The sequence below is a fragment of the Haliotis asinina genome, chromosome 1 (genome assembly GCF_037392515.1).
Source record: "Haliotis asinina isolate JCU_RB_2024 chromosome 1, JCU_Hal_asi_v2, whole genome shotgun sequence".
NCBI lineage: Eukaryota > Metazoa > Mollusca > Gastropoda > Lepetellida > Haliotidae > Haliotis > Haliotis asinina.
In genome coordinates, this window is record NC_090280.1 from 29,011,623 (window position 1) to 29,032,674 (window position 21,052).

Here is a 21,052-nt window from a genome sequence, read left to right on the forward strand (position 1 = left end):
AAAAAAGATAGACACAGCATGTTGTTTATGAATTAGTGCGTTTTTCACAAATGATTCCAGTCGCACTAAGTGATCGACAGTACTTCTATTTTTACGGAAACCACACTGTATATCTGTGATTAGGTTATTGGTTTCCAAGTACCAAACAAGTCGATTATTTATCATGCGTTCCATGGTCTTGCCAACACAGCTGGTTAATGAAATCGGACGATAATTGGACGGATCCGTGTGATCACGTCCAGGTTTAGGTATTGGTACTACTATGGCATCACGCCATGAAGAAGGAAATTTACCTGAAGTCCAAATATCATCAAAAATAGATAAGAGCGTCTCTAAACAGGTTTCTGGTAAGTGTTTCAGGAGTTGATAATGTATGTTATCAGCTCCTTTAGCAGTGTCATGAGCTTGATCAAGAGGAGTATGGAGTTCATGAATAGAAAACGTTTCATTATAATCTTCCCCATTATCAGAATTGAAATTAATAGTTTTCTTTTCTTGTTGTTTCTGATACTGCTGAAATTTAGGTACATAATTAGAAGAGGAAGAATGTTTAGCAAGAGTTTCGCCCAGTTTATTCGCAATATCTGATTTATCAGTAAGTAATTGATCTCCATGTTTAAGATGATGGACAGTAGATTTAGTACCTTTACCTTTGATTTTCTGGACCATGTTCCATACCTTGGACATGGGTGTCCGAGAATTTATTTTAGATACATAATTTTGCCAAGATTGGCGTTTGTTCTGTCTAAAAGTACGCCGTGCTTTAGCATTTGAAATTTTAAATTTATTTAAATTATGCACCATAGGATGGCGACGGAAATAGTGTTCTGCTTTTTTCCTTGCCTTCCTAGCTTGTTTGCACTCATCGTTGAACCATGGTTTTCTTATGTGTGGAACTACAGAGGACTTTGGTATACACTCATCAGCTATGGAATTCAGTTCATCCGAAAAGCATTTAATAGCATCAGGAACGTCAATAAAACGTTCAGGTTTAAGTTTTTCAGCACACAGTGTTTGATATAAAGCCCAGTTAGCCTTTTTAAAATTTCGTCTTGATGATGGAGGAACATCGGATGGAGTTACAGCTTTTAACATAGTAGGAAAATGGTCACTTCCACAGAGGTCATCGTGAACTGACCATTCGAATTCATTTAATAGTTCGGAATTTGTCAATGACAAGTCAAGAGCAGAATAAGTCCCTGTACCAGGGTGTAAATATGTGTTGGAACCATCATTATAAATACATAAGTCATTGTCAGAACAAAAGTCCTCCAACAACTTACCTTTAGTGTTTGTGGTTACACTACCCCAGAGTGGGTTGTGCCCATTTAAATCTCCCATTATAATACAGGGCTTCGGGAGTTGGTCATATCGAGCTTGAAAATTAGTTTTGGCAAACGTCGAAGACGGCGAAATATAAAGAGAGCATAGCGTAAATGCTACATGTAAAGTAATTCTCACTGCAACAGTCTGCATATTAGTATTAAGTGAAACAGGGTTTTGAATAACGTTTTGTCAACTCAATCGATGCAGACGTTCTATGGTCAGTATTAACAGGGTCAATATCAAGTGGACGTTTTGGTTTTTTTTGGTTGGAGTTTCATAAGCCATGGTTAGGTAGTGTAATATGGTTCATCATCCGAGCTCCCCACCCACCACGGAGTATCACAAGGACAATGCTAAAGCAAGCGGGCCTCCAGCCTGCATCACCAAGGGTACCCGGATGATATACTCCAGCAGAAGAATTAGAAATAATTAATCTACCAGATTGGCCCATGAGCAACTGCCTTCTGGGCAGAAGACTCTAGGCAAAAGTTCAGAACTTCACAAATGCATTTTAAAATCAGAAAAGCTCAATGAACAAATACACCAAGACCGAAAGTAAATGACATATATATATATACTTCATGCACAGGCCTTGGCATGACGAGCTGTCTAGGTGAAGTCAGGACGAAAGTGGTGTATTGAGCAACAGGAACACGGTTGCAAGCCACTATTGCCCTCAACCACAATCCTCCGCCGACACAGGGCCGCAACCCACGGCAAACGGGTTGGTGGAGCAAATATCCCCCCGGGTCCACGACGGGGGTGTCGCCGAGCTCTTGGCGTTACCCAGCACCCACCAAGAGGAGGTGGCTCGCCATGTTTGCCTCGATTTGTTAAAAGTTGTTTCTAATTCAAAGTGGGGAGGGGACCAAACTACCCTCCTTCACTTATATCCCTTGTTCGATCGAAACTTGATTACGGTTCCATTGTGTATGGTGGAGCCTGTAAAAACAACCTAAAGCTGATGATGATTCTGTACATCACCAAGGTCTGAGGCTATGTCTTGGATCTTTCAGAACATCTCCCATTGACAGTCTCTACGTTGAGGCCGATGAGCCATCTTTGGAACTTCGTCGTATCAAACTGTCTTTACAATATATTACAAAGTTATATTCAAATGAATCCAATCCTGCTCACAACTGCGTTTTAATCCTCTTTATGAGGAGTTGTATAATACTAAAACTTCACCTGTTCCTCCTCTTACGAATATGAATCCAACAATACATTTCTGCTGCTGGGATTGAATATATCTCCTTCCCGTCTTCTTTCTTCTCCTCCTTGGCAGTTAGTGAGGCCACACTTTGACCTAGCACAGACAAAGTTTAAAAAATCAGAAACTAACCAATTACAATGTAAACAAGAATATAATCAATTAAAAAGTAAATATAGTACATACAAATCCTTATTTACTGACGGGTCCAAGGGTGGTGGTACAGTTACATGTGCCATTGCCATTGGATCCTAAACAATATCTTCTAGATTATTGGATAACAGCTCTAGTTTTACAGCAGAAGCAAACGCAATACTAACAACTCTGAAATACATTCAAAGACATCCTACACATAAACAATATATAATCTTTTCTCACTCTCTTTCACGTCTTCAAGCTATTAAAAACTTATCTTGTAAACATCCACTTTTAACTCATTAACACCTGGAGCCGCTCCACTGCCCAACACCTGGCACCCCTCGCTGACTGCCTGATTGCTGCGACGAGGCTAATTAGTGCTAATCATGCCTGATTTCCCTGGCAGGTCTCGGATATGACAGGGAACTGTCTAGTCTCACAAACAAGTACTGATTATTTAATTGTGTCGTAAAGATGTAAATGGAAAAGAGGCCGATGTGAATACATATATTACAGCATTTCATGCAATTTATTACCTGTGTCTCTCATACCCCTTTGCCAGTGTGTGCTGTATTTTTATCAACACCTACGCGGTCTTTGTACGTACGAGATGAGCAAATATACAAATTCCTCCTGTCTCTCTGACTGAATTATAATATATTATTTATAATAGAGTTTAAAAGGGCGGGGGGGGGGGGGGGGGGGGGGGGGAGTTGCATTATAATCGTCTAGATTTTTTGCCAATACATTGCTCGTGCTTACTGACTGTTTCAAGATCTTAACTTAACGCTGCAAACATACATCACCATTCATACACATACATACTGCATGATACATTTATCATTACTCGATGCTAAAGAAAGCTTCCCGTCATGTGAAGGGATAAAATATCCCGAATGTAACGCATTATATCTCAGTTACTCATTATATTGGCTGATACTTTGGCCAATCGTATCATGAGAACCTGTCACATAGGAAGGGCAAGGTTATGGGGCGTGGCCTAAATTTCTGAAGAGCACGTTTGGACACTCAAAGTGATAGGGTAGAGATTGATTATTGGCTTTATCGTTGACCAATGGTTATGTTGTGTTACGGCTGTATCAACTATCATGCAACAATTTGTGTATTGTAAACATAACATCAGTTACTGTAATGAGGTATGAAAGAAACACATAAGACATATAGGAGTAGACTGACACTATGATGAGTGTATTCGTTCTCAGATGGTGAACACACATGTCTTAGTGTTTTGGACATGTAAAAGAATAACCACTGAAATGCAACAATTGAAAAGAATGAGTGAATTTAGTTTTACAGCGATTTTAGCTATATTCCAGCAGTATCGCGCGGGCTTCACACATTGTGCCCAACACCTGACAAGAATGGTATACCGTACCATTTGTACAACACAACTAGTGCAAAAAGAGTTATTGTCCTTGGAACAAGTCTTTATGGTAGGCCTCAAAACAGTCAACGCACAAAAACACATCACAGCTTGAACATCTGCATTTGATGTCTCGACGTTTGTCAGTCCGTTTCATTGTATGTAAGACATACTTAAACCAAATGACCCTCTCATATCATTGTGAGAGATTAAATTGTTCAAAACATCTATGTCAATGGCAGTAAAGACGAATTTACGCACATGCATAATAATCTATGAAAGTAGCGTTTTTGCTGATACATTGCTAGTGTATACTGAATTTTTTAAGGTAAGTACTAATAAGCTAGTCTGTGACTTATATAACATACAACAGATTCAGTTTGTCGCTTTGGTTTTGTCGCTGAACATTTCAATATAGTCTGTACATTGTTATGAATAAATATCATAATTCAAGTAATAATTGTCACGGGACAAACGTTTACCTGGACATGCATTCGACCAGAGGCTGTTATTTTGAGGTTGAAAGAGGTGTTCATATATTTAGTGTTGTCTGATTGAATGATTATATGCATCAATTCCGTAACTGATATATTCTCCTCCTTTTATTGACGATGGATCTGATACACGTGATCATTACACAGGATAAGATAATTACACAGATCAAATACAAACGTTTCTTACACAATGCTTATGTAAATTGCATTGAAAAATCACATTTCAAATAAGCATGATACAGCTTGAACAAAATACCCCAGTTACCTTTGTATAGTTTATGTGTACTATATATGTATATTATGAGTAGATGCAAGAGTTATCACTTCATATTCGATTATGTATTATTGTCAACTTTAAAAATCAATAGTCGCAAATGAATTAGGTCTAAATTAGTAACTTGTTTTTTTTTCAAATCTACACGAACATGAGTGTAATACAGTAGTGCTATTTATGTCTACGATTCATTATATGAACTATTACAATGAATGAATGAATGATTTAATTTAGAAGAAGGTTTCATAACCTTGTCACCGTTAATTCAATCAATGTGCAAACATGGTATCTTAGTATTCACCCCCAATGACGAGTAACAAACACGTACCTCCTGTAACAACATCTCATAATCTCTTTTCTCGCAGACATGTGTTCATTTGTCTGTATAAGCCCCCGACATTGCAAGCAATTGTTATCAAAACACATTAATAGTTCTTCTGATTAACACACAAAGTAATCTCTCTCGTAAGAAAGGCTAATCTTTGATCATTACTGCTAAATTGATTGAAATTATAGGTAATGTACGAATTTAAAATGTAAAACCCCCAATACGCGGCTCTCGCTGAATGAGAGGTGCTTTTCATAACCCCCAATATGCGGCTCTCGCTGAATAAGAGGTGCTTTTTATTACCCCCAATATGCGGCTCTCGCTGTGAGAAGCTAATTAATTTGCCGCATATATGCGGCTCTCGGCCTTAATGAGTTAATTGAAATTATTGAATTATATAATGATCTTGCTACTGGCCAATGTGACATCGTCTTTTGTTGGATACCCAGTCACATAGGAATCTCTGGGAATACAATGGCTGATCTTGCTAAGGCAGCACTCAACAAATCTGTTACACCACTTCTGATTCCATATTCCGATTATAAAGCTACCATTAGATCGTATATCCGTGATCTGATGCAGAAGAGGTGGGACACCCTAGTGGGTGTTAATAAATTACATGCAATAAAACCCAATATTGGTTACACCTAGTTGGGTTGTGAGTCCAGATTTGAGGAGGTCGTTATGCGACGATGTCGAGTTGGCCACACTAGATACACTCGCGAATATTTGCTTAATGGTAAGGATCCTCCGTTTTGTATCCCTTGTGATGAAAGAATCACGGACAAGCACGTCTTGCTTGACTATATTGATTTCGCCATCACAAGGGAGAAATATTTCAATGTCAAAACAATGACGGATCTTTTTAATGTTAATTATCATTTAATCATTGAATTTTTAAAGGCAATAGAATTATTAGATAAATTATGAATAACATAATCGATAAATAAAAATAGAAAGCTGATATTTTAAACACGGTGGAATGAATTGTCAACTCCGATTGTTAGTGGCTGTACCCTCAAAGGTGGTTAAAGTAGCGTAAAGGTATTGTACCCCTGAGAGGGTACGTAAGTCCCAAAACTTGCAAAGTGAAATTTAAACTTATTTATTTAACCATATTTAACCATAATAATTTTGTCATTATAAAGCTCGGCTACATTTTCCTACATTCACCAGCGGCTGAGGGAATGGTGTAAATCCAGCTAGGGTCCATGCAGGTAGCAAAGTAATGTAAGTCCCCTTGGTCCCTAGTATGGTGATCTACCTTCAGTTGTTGGTTATCTATAGCCTGTTTTTATATTATGTATTGTCCGAATTGTGCTGTTACTTTGTAACTCCATATTTTAGTTTTAAACTCAAATTGTGATACTCCAGTTATTTTACCCTGCTGTGACGACGGGTTTTAGAATATATACATATTCTTTATAATCATGTTTGTTCTCGTCACGGTATGATTGAAATATTGTCGATGTGACGTTGAATAATAACTCACTCACTCACTCACTCACTCGTATATGATTATGATATGTAGGGGCAAAGAGGTAAAGTTGTGAAGGACACCATCATTTTGTTTAAGATGATGTCGGTCGAAATATAACGACATGATAAATTTCACTGTAGGCCCCGTTCTGCTTTAAATAGAATTGTTTCTTAAAATTTAATTATGAAACTTGTAAACTGATACACGACAGTTTGTGATTTGCTGTAAAAGTTTGCAACTGAGATTCTTGGTGGTTGTATTCTCAAATGGGGTGAAAGGATTGTAAAATTATTGTCCTCGAGAGAGGATATTTAACTCCCCAATAATTCACAGCAGAGCCAGATCTATCACTCTCTTCTGTAGAGTTATACATGCTAAGTTTAGACTAGGTTAGACTGCAATTACCTCCATCTAAATGTTAATCTAGTTTAAATCCATCCATGTTGCAGAACATGTCGCCAGGGACACACCCACCCACACGCATCCTGCGTGAGTCTCACGCATGTGACGCACTCACCACGTGCAGGTACAAAAACGCATTGAGAAATTTGGAACCAAACCACTACCCCCTACACCCTACCCCCTACCCCCTACCCCCCACCCCCGAAGAACAGGTAGACTTAAAGACAGGGTATAACAAGAACTAGGCCGGCACAAAGAAATACATGTGTCCACATAAGTAGAAATAAACACGCTAAACACACGTGTATGCCGCAAGACAGATGAGATAATCTCGAAAGTAGCAGTCTTGAACCCTGAGAAAAAAAAAACTTGAAATGTGTACTATCAACAGTTGTGTTGATATTCTGTTGGTATTGTTTAAAGAATTGCCATGCTGATTGCTGTCTTTGTTGAGTTGGATTGACATATTTGATGAAAGGGTGATGATCTTTCTGCTGATTAAAAACCATCTGTGATTTAATCCTAATCCAATAACCGCATGGACTTGCATACATAAACATATCTGGATTGCAGGACGTTTCTCGCTGATGTCATGATTCTCAACTGAACGATGGCCTCATTGGAAAACTGCAATTTGACATTCAATGTATTTCACCTTGACAAAATAGACACAAGATAAAACTGCACCCGGTTATATTCCATGTGTTCATGTCACATACAGATTACTAACCGCTATAAAAGAACCATACTCTTATTCTGCACATTCTGTCATCATGCTTCTGATATTGGTACTCCTGAACGCCTTGCTGTGGAGAGGAGTGTTTCTGGACGCTACAATCACCATCTACAACGAGTGGCTCTCTCAGGGTGGACGAGTCCATTATGAAGCTGACAGATGGACTAAACATAATGGTCTTGACCGAGCAAACCTTATTCCATACTGTAAAGGTGTTGGATCCCCAACAGGACGATGGCTGAATAGGGATCTGAATGATCATCTCTTTGCAAATGTAGGTATACAGTCCAAAAGACATTAGCAAGTACATACACAAACCATAAATAACGGAAGTCGCTTATTTTCGTGCAGTATAACGCACTGAAAACTGTACTATAGGAAGTGTCCACATTGAGGTCACAACCGCCACTGTGTAGAGGCGGATGTTGAGACTATGATTTGTGGATCTACAGATGGCAGTGATATCATGTGTGAAGGTCCGTGGAGTGTAAAAGTGTACTTTTACCCTCTGTGACTAATTGATATGCTCTGCTGAATTTCGCTTCCTTAAGATACAAGATAGTATACAGAAACAGTAAGGACATATAACTCTGCACATTTTGCCAATGGTAATCCTACCCTAGATGTTGACTCTCGGTTCATGAGACGAACGTTTCCGGTTAGCAGAATTCTGTCCATGTTTCCACGTTTTTGTGTTCACAGTGGCCCCAAGATCCCCAACACCATGGTTATCCCGATCCCCACTACCTACAGGACCACGCCCTACAATCAAAGATGTTCAATCACTACATGGAACAAGTTCGTGGTTATGGAAGTGGAATTAAGAATATCATTTGGGACTTAAAAGGTATTTGTATTGTTAGTTTCATCTTCTGTTCAGTGATACGTCAGACTAATACTTCTACATAGGCTTACCGACGATTGTTTCTTCTTTTTGCATTGGTGCAGTGGAGTGGTCTTGTTTTCTTTTTCCGTCACGCTGAAGATATGTGTGCAATATGTGAAGAATGTTTCTGGTCCCCTATTGTGATGTTGCTGAAATATTGTTTACAGCGGGGGAAAGACCTAACTCACTCGATTTCTATCACAGTTTTACTACTTATCTAAGGAAATGCTTCTGTGGAAGAGTCCATAGAAAAGAGCAACACCTCCTCGTGGAGCAGTGATGCCGTAAAGTGTCTGCTTATCACACTGAAGGCCCCAGTTCGATCCTTGGTGGAAGCACTTAGGTTTGGGTCCCATGGTATGACATTTGCGTAGTATCCTTGGAGAAGATACTTAAATCCACATTGTCTCAGTTCACCCAGCTGTAAAAGTTTTACCCGTGAGAATGTGATTACAATGGGAGTGATTTGTTCATTGCGCCCAACAGACAGCATGGCTGTATACTCCCCAGGGAGTTGAAAATTATTGGATAGTCGGTCATGATGTCCTAAGGCCGAGGATAATAATGTACATAGCTGCGTGAGCAGATAATGCGCTTGGCTATGAGCGCCATATATGTGGATAATACCGTATACACGATGCTTAGAATGATACGTTGTCATAGTATGTCTTTCCATACAGGTTTGAGCTGGCCTTCGTGGATGGACAAATCTCACCATGAAGGAAAATTCCCCAACAACCTCGATGCTGCTGCTGAATTTGTGTCACTTATGGTCCAGAGTGCTAAAGACTATAGCGGGGGTCATATCCCTCACATACTGGAAGTCATCAATGAACCAGAGGTGTCCAATTTTATTGGACTGCAGTCAATTATTGATTTCCATAAGGTTGTTGCTCAGAAGCTGAAGTCCAGGTTCGGAATGCAAGTAGCAGGACCAACGTACACCAGTTACGCCATAATTAACTCGGATCACTACAATTTTGGTATGTGGAATAAAACAGCAGTGTTTCTGGACATGTCTCTTCACCACCTGGACTTTTTCTCCTTCCATGCCTACAACAATCTCTATGTCTCTGGTGAGAAGTTTCGCTTCTCTGGCATTAATGAAGCTCGCTTGGTAGCTGGTGTTGACATGATAGAAAATTACTCACATCTTAAAAAGGGTGGAAAGGTTCCTTTAGTTATCAGTGAATATGGAAGAGGTGGTGTGACTGGTCTTGATCGGCATCAACACAATAGTATCATAGATTTTGCCACAACTTATCTGCCCAGCGGTTTCATGTTTACTTTTCTCAATCTGAGAGAGTTTCTGGACAGGACCGTGATCTTTATGTTTTCCAATGAGCAATATGGCAGCGAAACCAGTCTTAACTGGTCCATATTTACCAAAGATGGACACGAGACAACAATGGCCAAATTCTTCAAATTCTGGCACAGCTTTTACTACGATCAGAAGTTTCTCAGGGTTTCAAGTCCATTCACAGGATGGGAGAGATCTGTTTCACCGTTGGCTTTGGTCGACCCTCACAAAAAGGAGTTGGTGGTTCTTCTGCACAATTATGGCACTACCTGGCAGAATATAAAGCTTGACTTCCACGGTGGGTGGATCAACCTTACAACTGGAGAATCAACATGTATCCAATACAAGAACGGAAACACTGAAATGCGTTCCAACGTCCACTTTGACACTACAAAGTACAAGGGAAATCTTGGTCTCCCGAGTCAGGCAACTTGTTTTTATAAATTCAAAACAAATTACAACTTTGATGGTTTACGTACCAACAATGAAAACACCTATTATGGTAAGGACATGGTTATTCCTATCAATAACGGCCATGCCGAGACAACCATCTCCTTACCAAGCTCAGGGTATCATACATCACATCTTCGAGTTGGTGTTAGTCGTAACAAAAATGCCAGTGGTAAACCCCACCGTGTCGTATTCAATGGATATACCCTGCCCTCAACCTTCACATTGTTCGACTCTGACAAAGTGCAGGCAACAACTAAATGGCAAGTATGGGAGTTCTGGGTACCAAATGATAGGCTCAAAGCAGCTAACACTGTTAGTATGACTTTTGATGGAAATGGTGGTCACGTGTCATCAGTGGCTCTTGTTGTTGGCAAACTTGAATGAAATCTTTTCATGTTTTGTTTTGTTTTGCTTGGTATGTTCGTTGTGTAACACAAATTGTTGGACCATCCAGAGATAAAGATTTAGCATATGCCTTGTGCATACTTTTGTTTTACAAAATATCAATATGATAATACCTCTCGGATGGGTCTCTACAGCGCGGAAGCAAACAGATGAGAAATATTTTGTGTATCTTACAAATCAAATATATCCGACTCATAAAACATTCCGAACTTGATGTCGCCTATGGACAGCGGGCGATATTCACTGTGCCTGGCGCTACATTAAGTCAACTTATCAAGTATGCTATGAGCAGTGCCTTTGCATGTATTTTGTGGTGTACAACACGCACACACATACACACACACACACATATATATATATATATACACACACACACACACATATATACATATATTCAGATTGTCTATGTGGTTGTACATGTAAGCAATTTCAAAATCATAAACAACAGAAGTGCATGAAGACCGACCGAACAAATTCCAAATGACACCCCAGTCATAGTTGTAAGCGAGGGAATTCTTCCTTTCATTTATATAGCCTAGGAACTTTATTTGTGGAAGCAGATTCAATTCAAATTCAAAATGGGTTGTGATTAGACTACCTTCCCACGCCTAAATACATCACTGTTCCATTCAAACTGGGACCATCGGATGTGGTGGAACCTCCAAAACCAACCTTAAACAATTTGATTTCGTTCACAATCATGGTCACAGCGTCAGAAAATTTGTCTTGTCTCATGTTGTTAGTCTTTACGTCGAGGCAGATCAGTCAGTCAGCTTTAAACTATCGAGCTATGAATTATTTTCACCCAACCCATGAATCCAACCCTTCATCCAGCTGGGTTTTAATACTCCTAATGCAGACCCGAACAATGAGAAATCTATTAATCCACCAATAATAATAGCAATAAAAACTTTCATTTCTGTTGCTAACACTGACCTAGAGAATATGTATCCTTTCCGCTTTCTTCCCCTCCTTGGAAATTACATCAAACACAGTATCGCCTTTTCTAGACCCGATTATTTTACAGACAGCTGTCATTTTGAGGGAATATTTCTGAGTGTAGATTTAGATAAACCAACAAACGAATCATGTCAGGATGTGACAGGAACGAGACGTCAAATCCAGCTAACTGCCAAAAGTACTTCCCGTCACGATACGGCTGCAGTATTGCCGATGTGACGTTAAATATTAACTCCCTCACTCACCCAAACGTACTCACCCAGACGTTGTCATCACAATACAAGTTTTGTCTGTGTACTGCAGGCATGTCCCTGTCCACGAAGACCACCATCAGTATTTATATCACATCAGTACATCTCACAAGATCAAATGTCAGTCTCTAACGTCTGCCGAAATGTACAGATGCAATTAGGTAAGCAAAAGTACGCAATGAAACCAGATTTTCATGCAAACTAGTAGCACTCGCCAGTCATGCAGTTTCCATAGAAATGTAAGCATGTGTTACTGAGTGGGTGAGTGAGTTTAGTTCCACACTCGGCAATGTTGTAGGTGCTGATCTTTAAATAATCGAGCATCGATCTACGCAAACAGGATAAGGCGACAGACAAACAGACAGACAAACTGTTTATTAACGTCTCACTACTGATGCATATAAACACATTACCTTCAAGTTATACACACTAATAAATGTTTATATACCTCTCTTTTATGGAGTTATGGGAGAGACATTTAAAACATGCTAATCTCGTTCTCCGCACACCAGGAGTGTAACGTATTTAACAGGTATTGTAGGTCTTCTCGTTCAGCCTATTAGAACAACTGTTTGTCCCTTGAGTGAGTGAGTGAGTGAATGAGTTTAGACCTTAGACCTAGGTAATCTTAGTGCAATGTTAAAGAATGAGAGTGAAGGATAAGGTAACCTTAGTAAAGGTTGCTTTGTGAAAGGCGCCCAAAGTCAGCGGGACGGACCATCCGATCCAGGTAGTCGCCTCAACGACAAGAATAGTCGCCTTTCATGGCAAGCATGGGTTCCTGAAGACCTAGTCTACCCCGGACCTCCACGGGTCAAATACCAGATTATCGCCTACTGAACAAGTTGTTGACCCATTGGGGATGTCTAAAAGCTATACATGGGCATCACAAATAATGACAAACTGAATGAATACCAATTACCATCCGTATTCCGATCATTTGATACACGTGTCATACGTAAATTTACACTAGCTTAAATCGGGTATTGTTTTCGGTCTAATAGCATTTGCAAATTCCACGTGTGCAGTACTTGATACATCGTGTCTGTGAGAACTTCTCAACGAGTCACTGGTTTGAGTCCAGAAACATTTGTAAATTTCAAATGTATGATAATTAATACATGTATCTGTGAACATCTCACAATAGAGACTGTTTTCAGTCCAGTAGCATTTCAGTAAAAGTTTCAGTTTCTTACAATACGAGGGCTGGTCAAAAGGTTCTAAGCCTACATAACTTCTACACTGGGGACACCAAGTAATCTTAGGAGTGTTGTTGGACAGTGTTCTTCATCAGCATTTCCAGTTAGTTTACTCAAAAAGATCAACTAGTGGAAAGCAACAGGTCCTTCAAGGATACTGGGGTATAATACATACGTGTACAACAGATTGGAGCTCGTCATTACCGGAATAGATGTTTCCATGGAGATGTTCCTTCAATTTTGGAAATAGGTGAAATAGGGCCAGGTCAGGTAAACTTGGAGGATGAGGAAGTTCTTTCAAGCAACATTGATGTACTGCAGACTTTGCCAATTCAGAGATGTGAGACGAAGCAGTGTCATGTAAAATCAGCACGCCAGCCTTCACCAGCTCTAACGTTGTAAGATTAGTTGGTGTCACTAGTCTAGAAGTTATCTAGGCTTCGCTTGACCTGCCCGCGTAAATAGAGGAACACTGCTATGATGTTGGTGTGGTGTTCCCTTTATTGTTTGTTTCATGCTGTTTGTTTGTTTCATTGTAGCGTTGACATTCTGGAACCAAGTCAGCGAGCCTGACCATCCGATCCCGTTAGTCGCCTCTTGCGACAAGCATAGTCGCATTTTACGGCAAGCATGGGTTGCTGAAGGCCTATTCTACGCTGGACCTTGACGGGTCCCCATTTCTAGGAGGGTACTTTAGTGGAGATCTGAATAGAGAAAAATGCAGACCATTTTCTTTTTATTTTTCTATTTGAACAAGAAAGTTTTAAACACATTCTAATGAACTTACATAGTTAAAATTGGGACCAGTAAAAACTCACCGAACGTCACACGTTACTGAATTGGCAGGTGAGCTACCTTGCCACTTGAAGTGGCCATGCTTGTGAAAGCTTAAACTCTATAAGTAATGTGAATGGTTCAACCAACCAACAATTTACTCTGTCTATACTGCAAGTTTCTATCTCAACAATGGGAGTACCCGTCCCCAAAATGGGTGAAGTACAGATAACGCTTCATAAACACTTTGCATTGTCATCCAATCATGTCTACCTCACAGTTACACACACATATAGGCATGTCTGTGTGTGTTAAACATATGCTACTTCACACAGATTAAAATTTCATTACATAGCCAAACCATGTAATATGACTTACAGTCAGACAAGAATGTTGCTTATCACGCTTGTGTCCACATTGCTGTTCTGCCAGGGACTCTCGGACACCACAGTCACCATCTACAACGAGTGGCTATCCCAGGGTGGACGGGCCCACTATGAAGCTGATCGTTGGAATAAACATAACGGGCTGACACAATCCAATCTGATTTCAAAGTGTAAAGCTATTGGAACTGCGAGTGGGCGCTGGATTAACAGAGACATCGACCTGTTCACAAATGTATGTATTGCTTTTGTGTCAGGTAGTCAGGTAATCGTCTGTAATTTTGCGATTAGTATTTCTTAGCATGTATATTTTTGATAAAGATCCTTTGACGCAGTGATGGTTTTGCACCGCAGCAATATCATGGTGTGTGCCATACACATTGTGCTCACAAATGGAATCGGACCCGTGCCTTTATGTGACGAGCGGACGCTTTAACCTTTAGGCTACCTCATTCTCTCGAGTTCCGTTGAAAGTACAGGGATGTATGTGTTGTTTTTATGAAACAGAAGCGTCTTTTGGATATGAATTTAGACTTATATTTGTGTAAGTGGTTTTCTTTTGAATTATTGATCCAACTCCTTTGCTCTATGTTTTAACTGAACTACACGAAATGAACTGCATTTATTTCGACGTTAGTAGTCCATTGACTTCGGTACAACCGTAGTTTATTGTCACTGGGTTTTAACTGAAAGTGTTTCATATGTATTGCAATTAGCATTCTAGCCACTAACGTCCTCGCCGGCCAATCTGTTAGAGTGACAACGCTGATCCAGTCTTGTTGACTCACCATATTCTTCAATAATTATGTAGTGGAGATGTCTAAATTTCATGCATCCTTGTTACAGATGGTGTACACCTGACGTGCATTTGCGACAGGTGTTTTTGATTCAATTCCTTAGTTTCTCATGTGTGCCTTCCCGGTTTTTATCCTGTGGATATAACGCAGGAGATACAGGCATCGCCTCGTCCACCCGTCCATAATCAAGATCACCTGTCCAGATCATGTTATATTTATCTTACCTCACTCATAAATGTTGCTTTCTGATTGGCTAAGCGACCTTTGATTACTTTCAATGTACTTCTCTTACAAGCGAGAAACATTTCAATGTATCCCGCTTGGAAAGCCAAACTCCCTGGTAATAGGTATTAGTGGTAGTAAGTCTATATCTCAAATCTAACGACTCAAGTATCATGTACGGAAATTGCCAATGTTTAGTGAAAGCAAATTGATGGAAGGAAGATAACTCTTGTATCAGTGCTCCAAACAATTCAAAATAACAGTGACATGTTTGGTGAGACAGATACATTGTTCACCCATCGGGGCCAGTGGGTTGTTGTTCCCTTGATGTGTATGTGTAAATGTTAACAGGACATCATGTGTGTGTGTCCTAAAACAATTTTGACTTTGTCTCTGCAGGGAGGGGTGGATTGTATGCATGATTGCCATTGGCAGCATTGGCACTCTGCTCGGTACAGACTGGATAGGTAAATTAAGTACTGTTGCTTTTGAGGGATTCTTACCCATTTTGTCTGCAATGTGACAGTCAGTTGTCGAAGTGTCTGAGGGGTGTTCTGACGTTGAGGGCGATCAAGCTCATACTGTCAGGTTCAAATCTGGTGTTTGGGAAGGACACGAAAGACACTGAGGCAAGAACGGATGTAGGCGGATGCATGTAAAGTAGCGTTGTCATGCTAGAAGAACTCTTTCTGTTGGTCCATAATTGAAAGCATGTTCCAGTTCCGGACTCTATGACATCACCATAAACGACTGTGCCCGATGGAATTCTCTTAAATCAGAATCGAGAACTGTCTTAGGGTTGTCCGTTTAAACGGTCGTCTCTCGGGCGATCTTGTGCGATCTTGTGCGAAATGATCCCAAAAGCAAAATATGGTGCTCTGATAACGGTGAAATATCGGGAAACCGCAGTATGCGACTCCCCAGCCTAAAGGTCGGACATGGTGATGTTTCGTGACATAATGATTTCTGGCAAAAACGATTGACAAAACTATACACAACGTTTGTATTTTTAAAGTGATCACTGCATCAAAATTTCCGACATTTATGCACGTGTATTTTGCTTTCGTGTTTCCTTGGTGGCGTGTTTGCAAATATTTCTCCAAACGTTTCTAAAACAAATGTAAAGGTTCAAAAACTGGCAATGAGGCTGTTTACGATCACACAAAAATGATGTTTTGGAAAGAGATAGTATACTTGTATTTTTGCTTTGCTGGTGCTACACCAATGCAGTTCCTCTTATTCTTCTTATCTTCTTTTCTATTTACAAGAGTGTACTGTCCTATTTTTATTTCTTTCAAAATTGTGATGGCGGGATAATTTGTCACATTTTGTTGCTCATCCAATTCTTTCAAGTTGACTCACCTTTGTCCATGTTTTGGATCGGTGTCATCAGTAGTACAGGATTCACTCACCTTTTCGAGAATTCCTGTAAATTATAGGTTCTGTAAGCAAAGGTACTGGACATGCTCGTACATGCTCCCAGCTGTTAATTTTGTGTGCTTGGTGATATTGATTTCAAGCTCAAACTGATTTCCAAACTTTATGGCTTGGCTTTCAGTGGCCCCAGAGCCCAAGTCACCATGGTTACCCAGATCCAAACTACCTCCAAGACAACTCCAAACAGACGAAAGCATGGAAGATCTGGATGGAACAGGTGCATGGCTATGGAAGTCAAGTCGACAATATGGTCTGGGAAACGAAAAGTAATTAAACGTTCTCTTTTGAAAAATGGTAAACCGTTCCCAAGCTCCCCAACCGTTTTGATATGGTGATGTCCTCGTATATGATAATGATATGTAGGGGCAAAGAATTGAAGTTGTGAAGGACACCATAAGATGATGTCGGTTGAACTATAACGACATGATAAATTTCACTGTAGGCCCCGTTCTGCTTTAAATATAATTGTTTCTTAAAATTTTAAGTAGGAAACTTCTAAATTGATACACGGCAGTTTATGATTTGTTGTAAAAGTTTGTGGTTGTATTCTCAAATGGGATGAAGTGATTGTAAAATTATTCTCCTCCAGAGAGGATAGGTAACTCACCAATAATTCACGGCAGAGACAGATCTATCACTATCTTCAGTCGTAGTATACATGCTATGTACAGACTAGGTTAGACTGCAATTACCCACATCTACATGTTAATCTGGTTTAAATCCACCGATCTTGCGAGACATGTCGTCATGGTCCTGAGTGTGGTGATGGCAATTTATAGCCATACCTGTCAAATCGCACGCATCCTGCGTGAGTCTCACGCATTTGAGTCAAAATCTGACGCACTGAGAAATTTGCCACCCCAAAAAATGTTTTCATGTACAAAATAATTAGACCGAAGTAAATATGCAATTTATGTCATGCGAATTGTCCGGACATTAAAATATCAAACTGGGTAATGCCCATTGCAGCGAAGTAGAGGCTATAAACCAGTTTTAAGCGAGGAGTAGCGTGCCAAGATGAGCGACCTAAACATACGTACCTAAAACCGGTTTCGGAAGGTGTGGAGGGGGCTTTGGCGACTGGATTTTACAACAAAATGTATTTATTACGAATTGAAGACACTCTCTCGTCTCAATTGTATAATTGCTGTAAGCGAAAAGTTCATCTCGCTCATTCACGAAAGGCTATAACTTTAATCGTGACCATTTTTTTTGTCTGCAACAGGTCAGTTTTGGCCCAGCTGGATAGACAAGTCACACCATCAGGGTAAATTCCCAAACAACCTCGATGCAGTGGGAGAGTTTATGTCACTTATGGTTCAGAGCGCCAAAGACTACTCCGATGGACACATACCTAAAATATTTGAGGTCATCAACGAACCTGAAGTAGAACACTATATTGATGAACAAACGCTTTTGGATTTGCATAAAATAGTAGCTCAGAAATTGAAATCCAGGTTTGGAATGAAGGTTGGAGGACCAACGTACACTGGCTATACAATCGTCAATTCAGATATAAACAACTTTAGCAAATGGCAAAGAACAGCTAGGTTTTTGGACATGTCTCTTGATCACTTGGACTTCTTCTCTTTCCATGCTTACAATTACATATATGTATCAGGTGGAAGCCATAGATACAGTGGCATCAACGAAGCTCGTCTTGTTTGTGGTATTGATATGATTGAAAACTACTCTCATATGAAGAAAGGCAAGAACTTTCCGATCATTATTAGTGAGTTTGGAAGGGGTGGTGTACACGGGATATTTATTATTTTCAGTCTATTTACCAACCAAATGGCTTCATGTTTACATATCTGCACCTGAGGGAGTTCATTGACAGGGCTATAGTTTTCATTCTTGCAAATGGACAATACCCTGGTCACGACAGTCTCAACAGGTCTTTGTTTACAAAAGATGGTCATCCGACACAAATGGTCAAATTCTTTCAGTTTTGGCATAATTTCTATTATGATCAGAAATTTCTCACAGTTGGAAGTAAATTCGATGGCTTGGAGCGTGTAGTTTCCCCTCTAGCTCTGGCAAACCCAAACAACAAAGAGGTGGTAGTTCTACTTCACAACTATGGCACTGCCTGGCAAAATGTGAAGCTGGACTTCAACGGCGACTGGATCAAACCCACAACTGGAGAATCAACTTGTGTCCGGTTCCAAAATGGTAAGCCAGCAATGAACTCCAATGTCCACTTCGATACAACAAAGAACCACGGAAATGTTGGTCTACCTGGAGAGTCAACATGTTTCTACAAGTTTGAAACCAACTACAACTTTGGCGGCATCCGCACAAACAACGAGAACACCTACTATGGAAAGAACATGGTCATCCCGATCAGCAACGGGCATGCACAAACAACGATCCAGCTACCCAGCTCTGGCTATCACACATCTCATCTTAGAGTGGGAGTAAGTCGTGCTAAAAACGCCAATGCAAAACCACTTAAAGTTGAGTTCAATGGATACACCCTACCCTCAAGCTACACGCTGTTTGACGCCGACAAAGTTGAAGCATCTACAAAATGGGAGGTGTGGGAGTACTGGGTTCCAACAGATCGCGTCAAATCGACTAACACCATCAGTATGACCTTTGCTGGAAATGGTGGTCATGTGACGTCTGTGGCGCTGGTTGCAGGGAAACTTCAATAAAGGAAATTGTTGCTCACTTGAATTTATTTATTCATCTTATATTACTAACTATTGAAATTTTATTATGAAGTAGTTGCATAGATTATACTCATATTTCCCTGATATAGTCTGACTTTATGGGTTTTATTATTAAGCGTTTTTCATCAATGGTTTCTTGGCAGTTTTCTCTGAAACTTATATTGTATATACTTATTGTTACGGTTACGAATTTGCCATGACAAAAGATGTATGAAATCCCCTGTGAACAGGCAAAACAGAACAAAGACAAGTCTAAACTATTCAAATATTATTAGCAAAGAGAGTTATACAAAGTCAGAAGATAAGTTCATAATATCGATTTCAAATACAATGCAAATGCATTTGTGTCCATCGCACCTATGCCTTTCTTTCCAGGTGGTTCTGAGGAGAGTTTTGTCTGTGAGAGTAAGTCTCCAGATTCTGTAGTTTGGAAGGAGTTTTTGCCCTTTGTGTATAAGGCTTCGGTGTCACTTATGGGAGATAATTCTACCCCACGGCCTGTTATTATCTTGAGGGATTCTGGAGCTCTTCCATCTCTGATTTTGAAGGATATTTTGCTTTTTTATGATGAGTCTTCAGCTAACTCAGATGTTTTGCTTCAGGATATAGGTGGCAATTCTTCTGCGCCTCTCCATTTTGTGAATTTGACCTCAGACCTGATTTCAGGTGAGGTGAAAGTTGGTGTTCTTGACGCTCTCCCAGTTCCGGGTGACGATTTGTTGATCAGTAATGATCTTATGGAGGCCAAAGTTGGCGCTGATCCTATTGTCACTGTTTCACAGGAGAGTTCAGTTAGTACAGAAAAGTTGGATGATGAATTTCCGGGTATTTTCCCCTCTTATTCTTGGAACAATATTTGACTTGACTTTGATATGTTTATCGTGAACTTTGCCTATAGTCCTATGCCAGAAGGCGGTGGATCATGGACCAATCTGGTAGAATCATTAATCTCTTAATTTTTCTGCTGGAGTATATCACCTGGGTATCCTTGGTGCTGCCAGCTGTAGATCCGCTTGTTTTTAGCATTGTCCTTGTGATACTCCGTGGTGGGTGGGGAGCTCGGGTGATGAACAAATATGTCTTAACTCATTAAGGCCGAGAGACGCGTATGTGGGGCAAATTAATTAGCTTCTCACAGCGAGAGCCTCGTATTGGGGGTTAAAAAAAGCACCTCTCATTCACCGAGAGCCGCATATTAGGGGTGATAAAAAGCACCTCCCATTCAGCGAGACCCGCGCATTGGAGGTTTTAAATTTTGAATTCGCATTGTACCTATTATTTCAATCAATTTAGAAGTAATGATCAAAGATTAGCTTTTCTTACGAGAGAGGTTACTTTCAGTGTTAATCAGAAGAACTATTAATGTGTTTTGATAACAATTGCTTGCAATGTCGGGGGCTTATACTGGCAAATGAACAGATGTCTGAGAGAAAGGGGATTATGAGATGTTGTTACAGGAGGTAAGTGTTTGTTACTCGTCATTGGGGGTGAATACTAAGATTCTGTGTTTGCACATTGATTGAATTAACGGTGAC

The 21,052-nt window shown here is 40.0% G+C and overlaps 1 protein-coding gene and 1 pseudogene across 1 annotated transcript; both read left to right on the forward strand.

The window, feature by feature from the left end:
* Positions 1-7,804: 7,804 nt before the first annotated feature.
* LOC137278179 (beta-porphyranase A-like) lies at positions 7,805-10,886 on the forward strand. The gene is made up of 3 exons (XM_067810376.1): positions 7,805-8,046; positions 8,475-8,619; positions 9,339-10,886. The coding sequence occupies exons 1-3, from the start codon at positions 7,810-7,812 to the stop codon at positions 10,793-10,795; spliced, it is 1,839 nt and encodes a 612-aa protein (XP_067666477.1). The 5' UTR covers positions 7,805-7,809; the 3' UTR covers positions 10,796-10,886.
* Positions 10,887-14,390: 3,504 nt separating this feature from the next.
* LOC137278188 (beta-porphyranase A-like) lies at positions 14,391-19,499 on the forward strand (annotated as a pseudogene).
* The last annotated feature ends 1,553 nt before the right edge of the window (positions 19,500-21,052 follow it).

Excerpts from the sequence above, each read along its gene's own strand:
- LOC137278179 (XM_067810376.1), top strand. The coding sequence starts at position 7,810 with ATGCTTCTGATATTGGTACTCCTGAACGCCTTGCTGTGGAGAGGAGTG. Across the intron at positions 8,047-8,474 it reads ATGATCATCTCTTTGCAAAT|TGGCCCCAAGATCCCCAACA; the intron begins GTAGGTATACAG and ends TTGTGTTCACAG. Across the intron at positions 8,620-9,338 it reads TATCATTTGGGACTTAAAAG|GTTTGAGCTGGCCTTCGTGG; the intron begins GTATTTGTATTG and ends CTTTCCATACAG.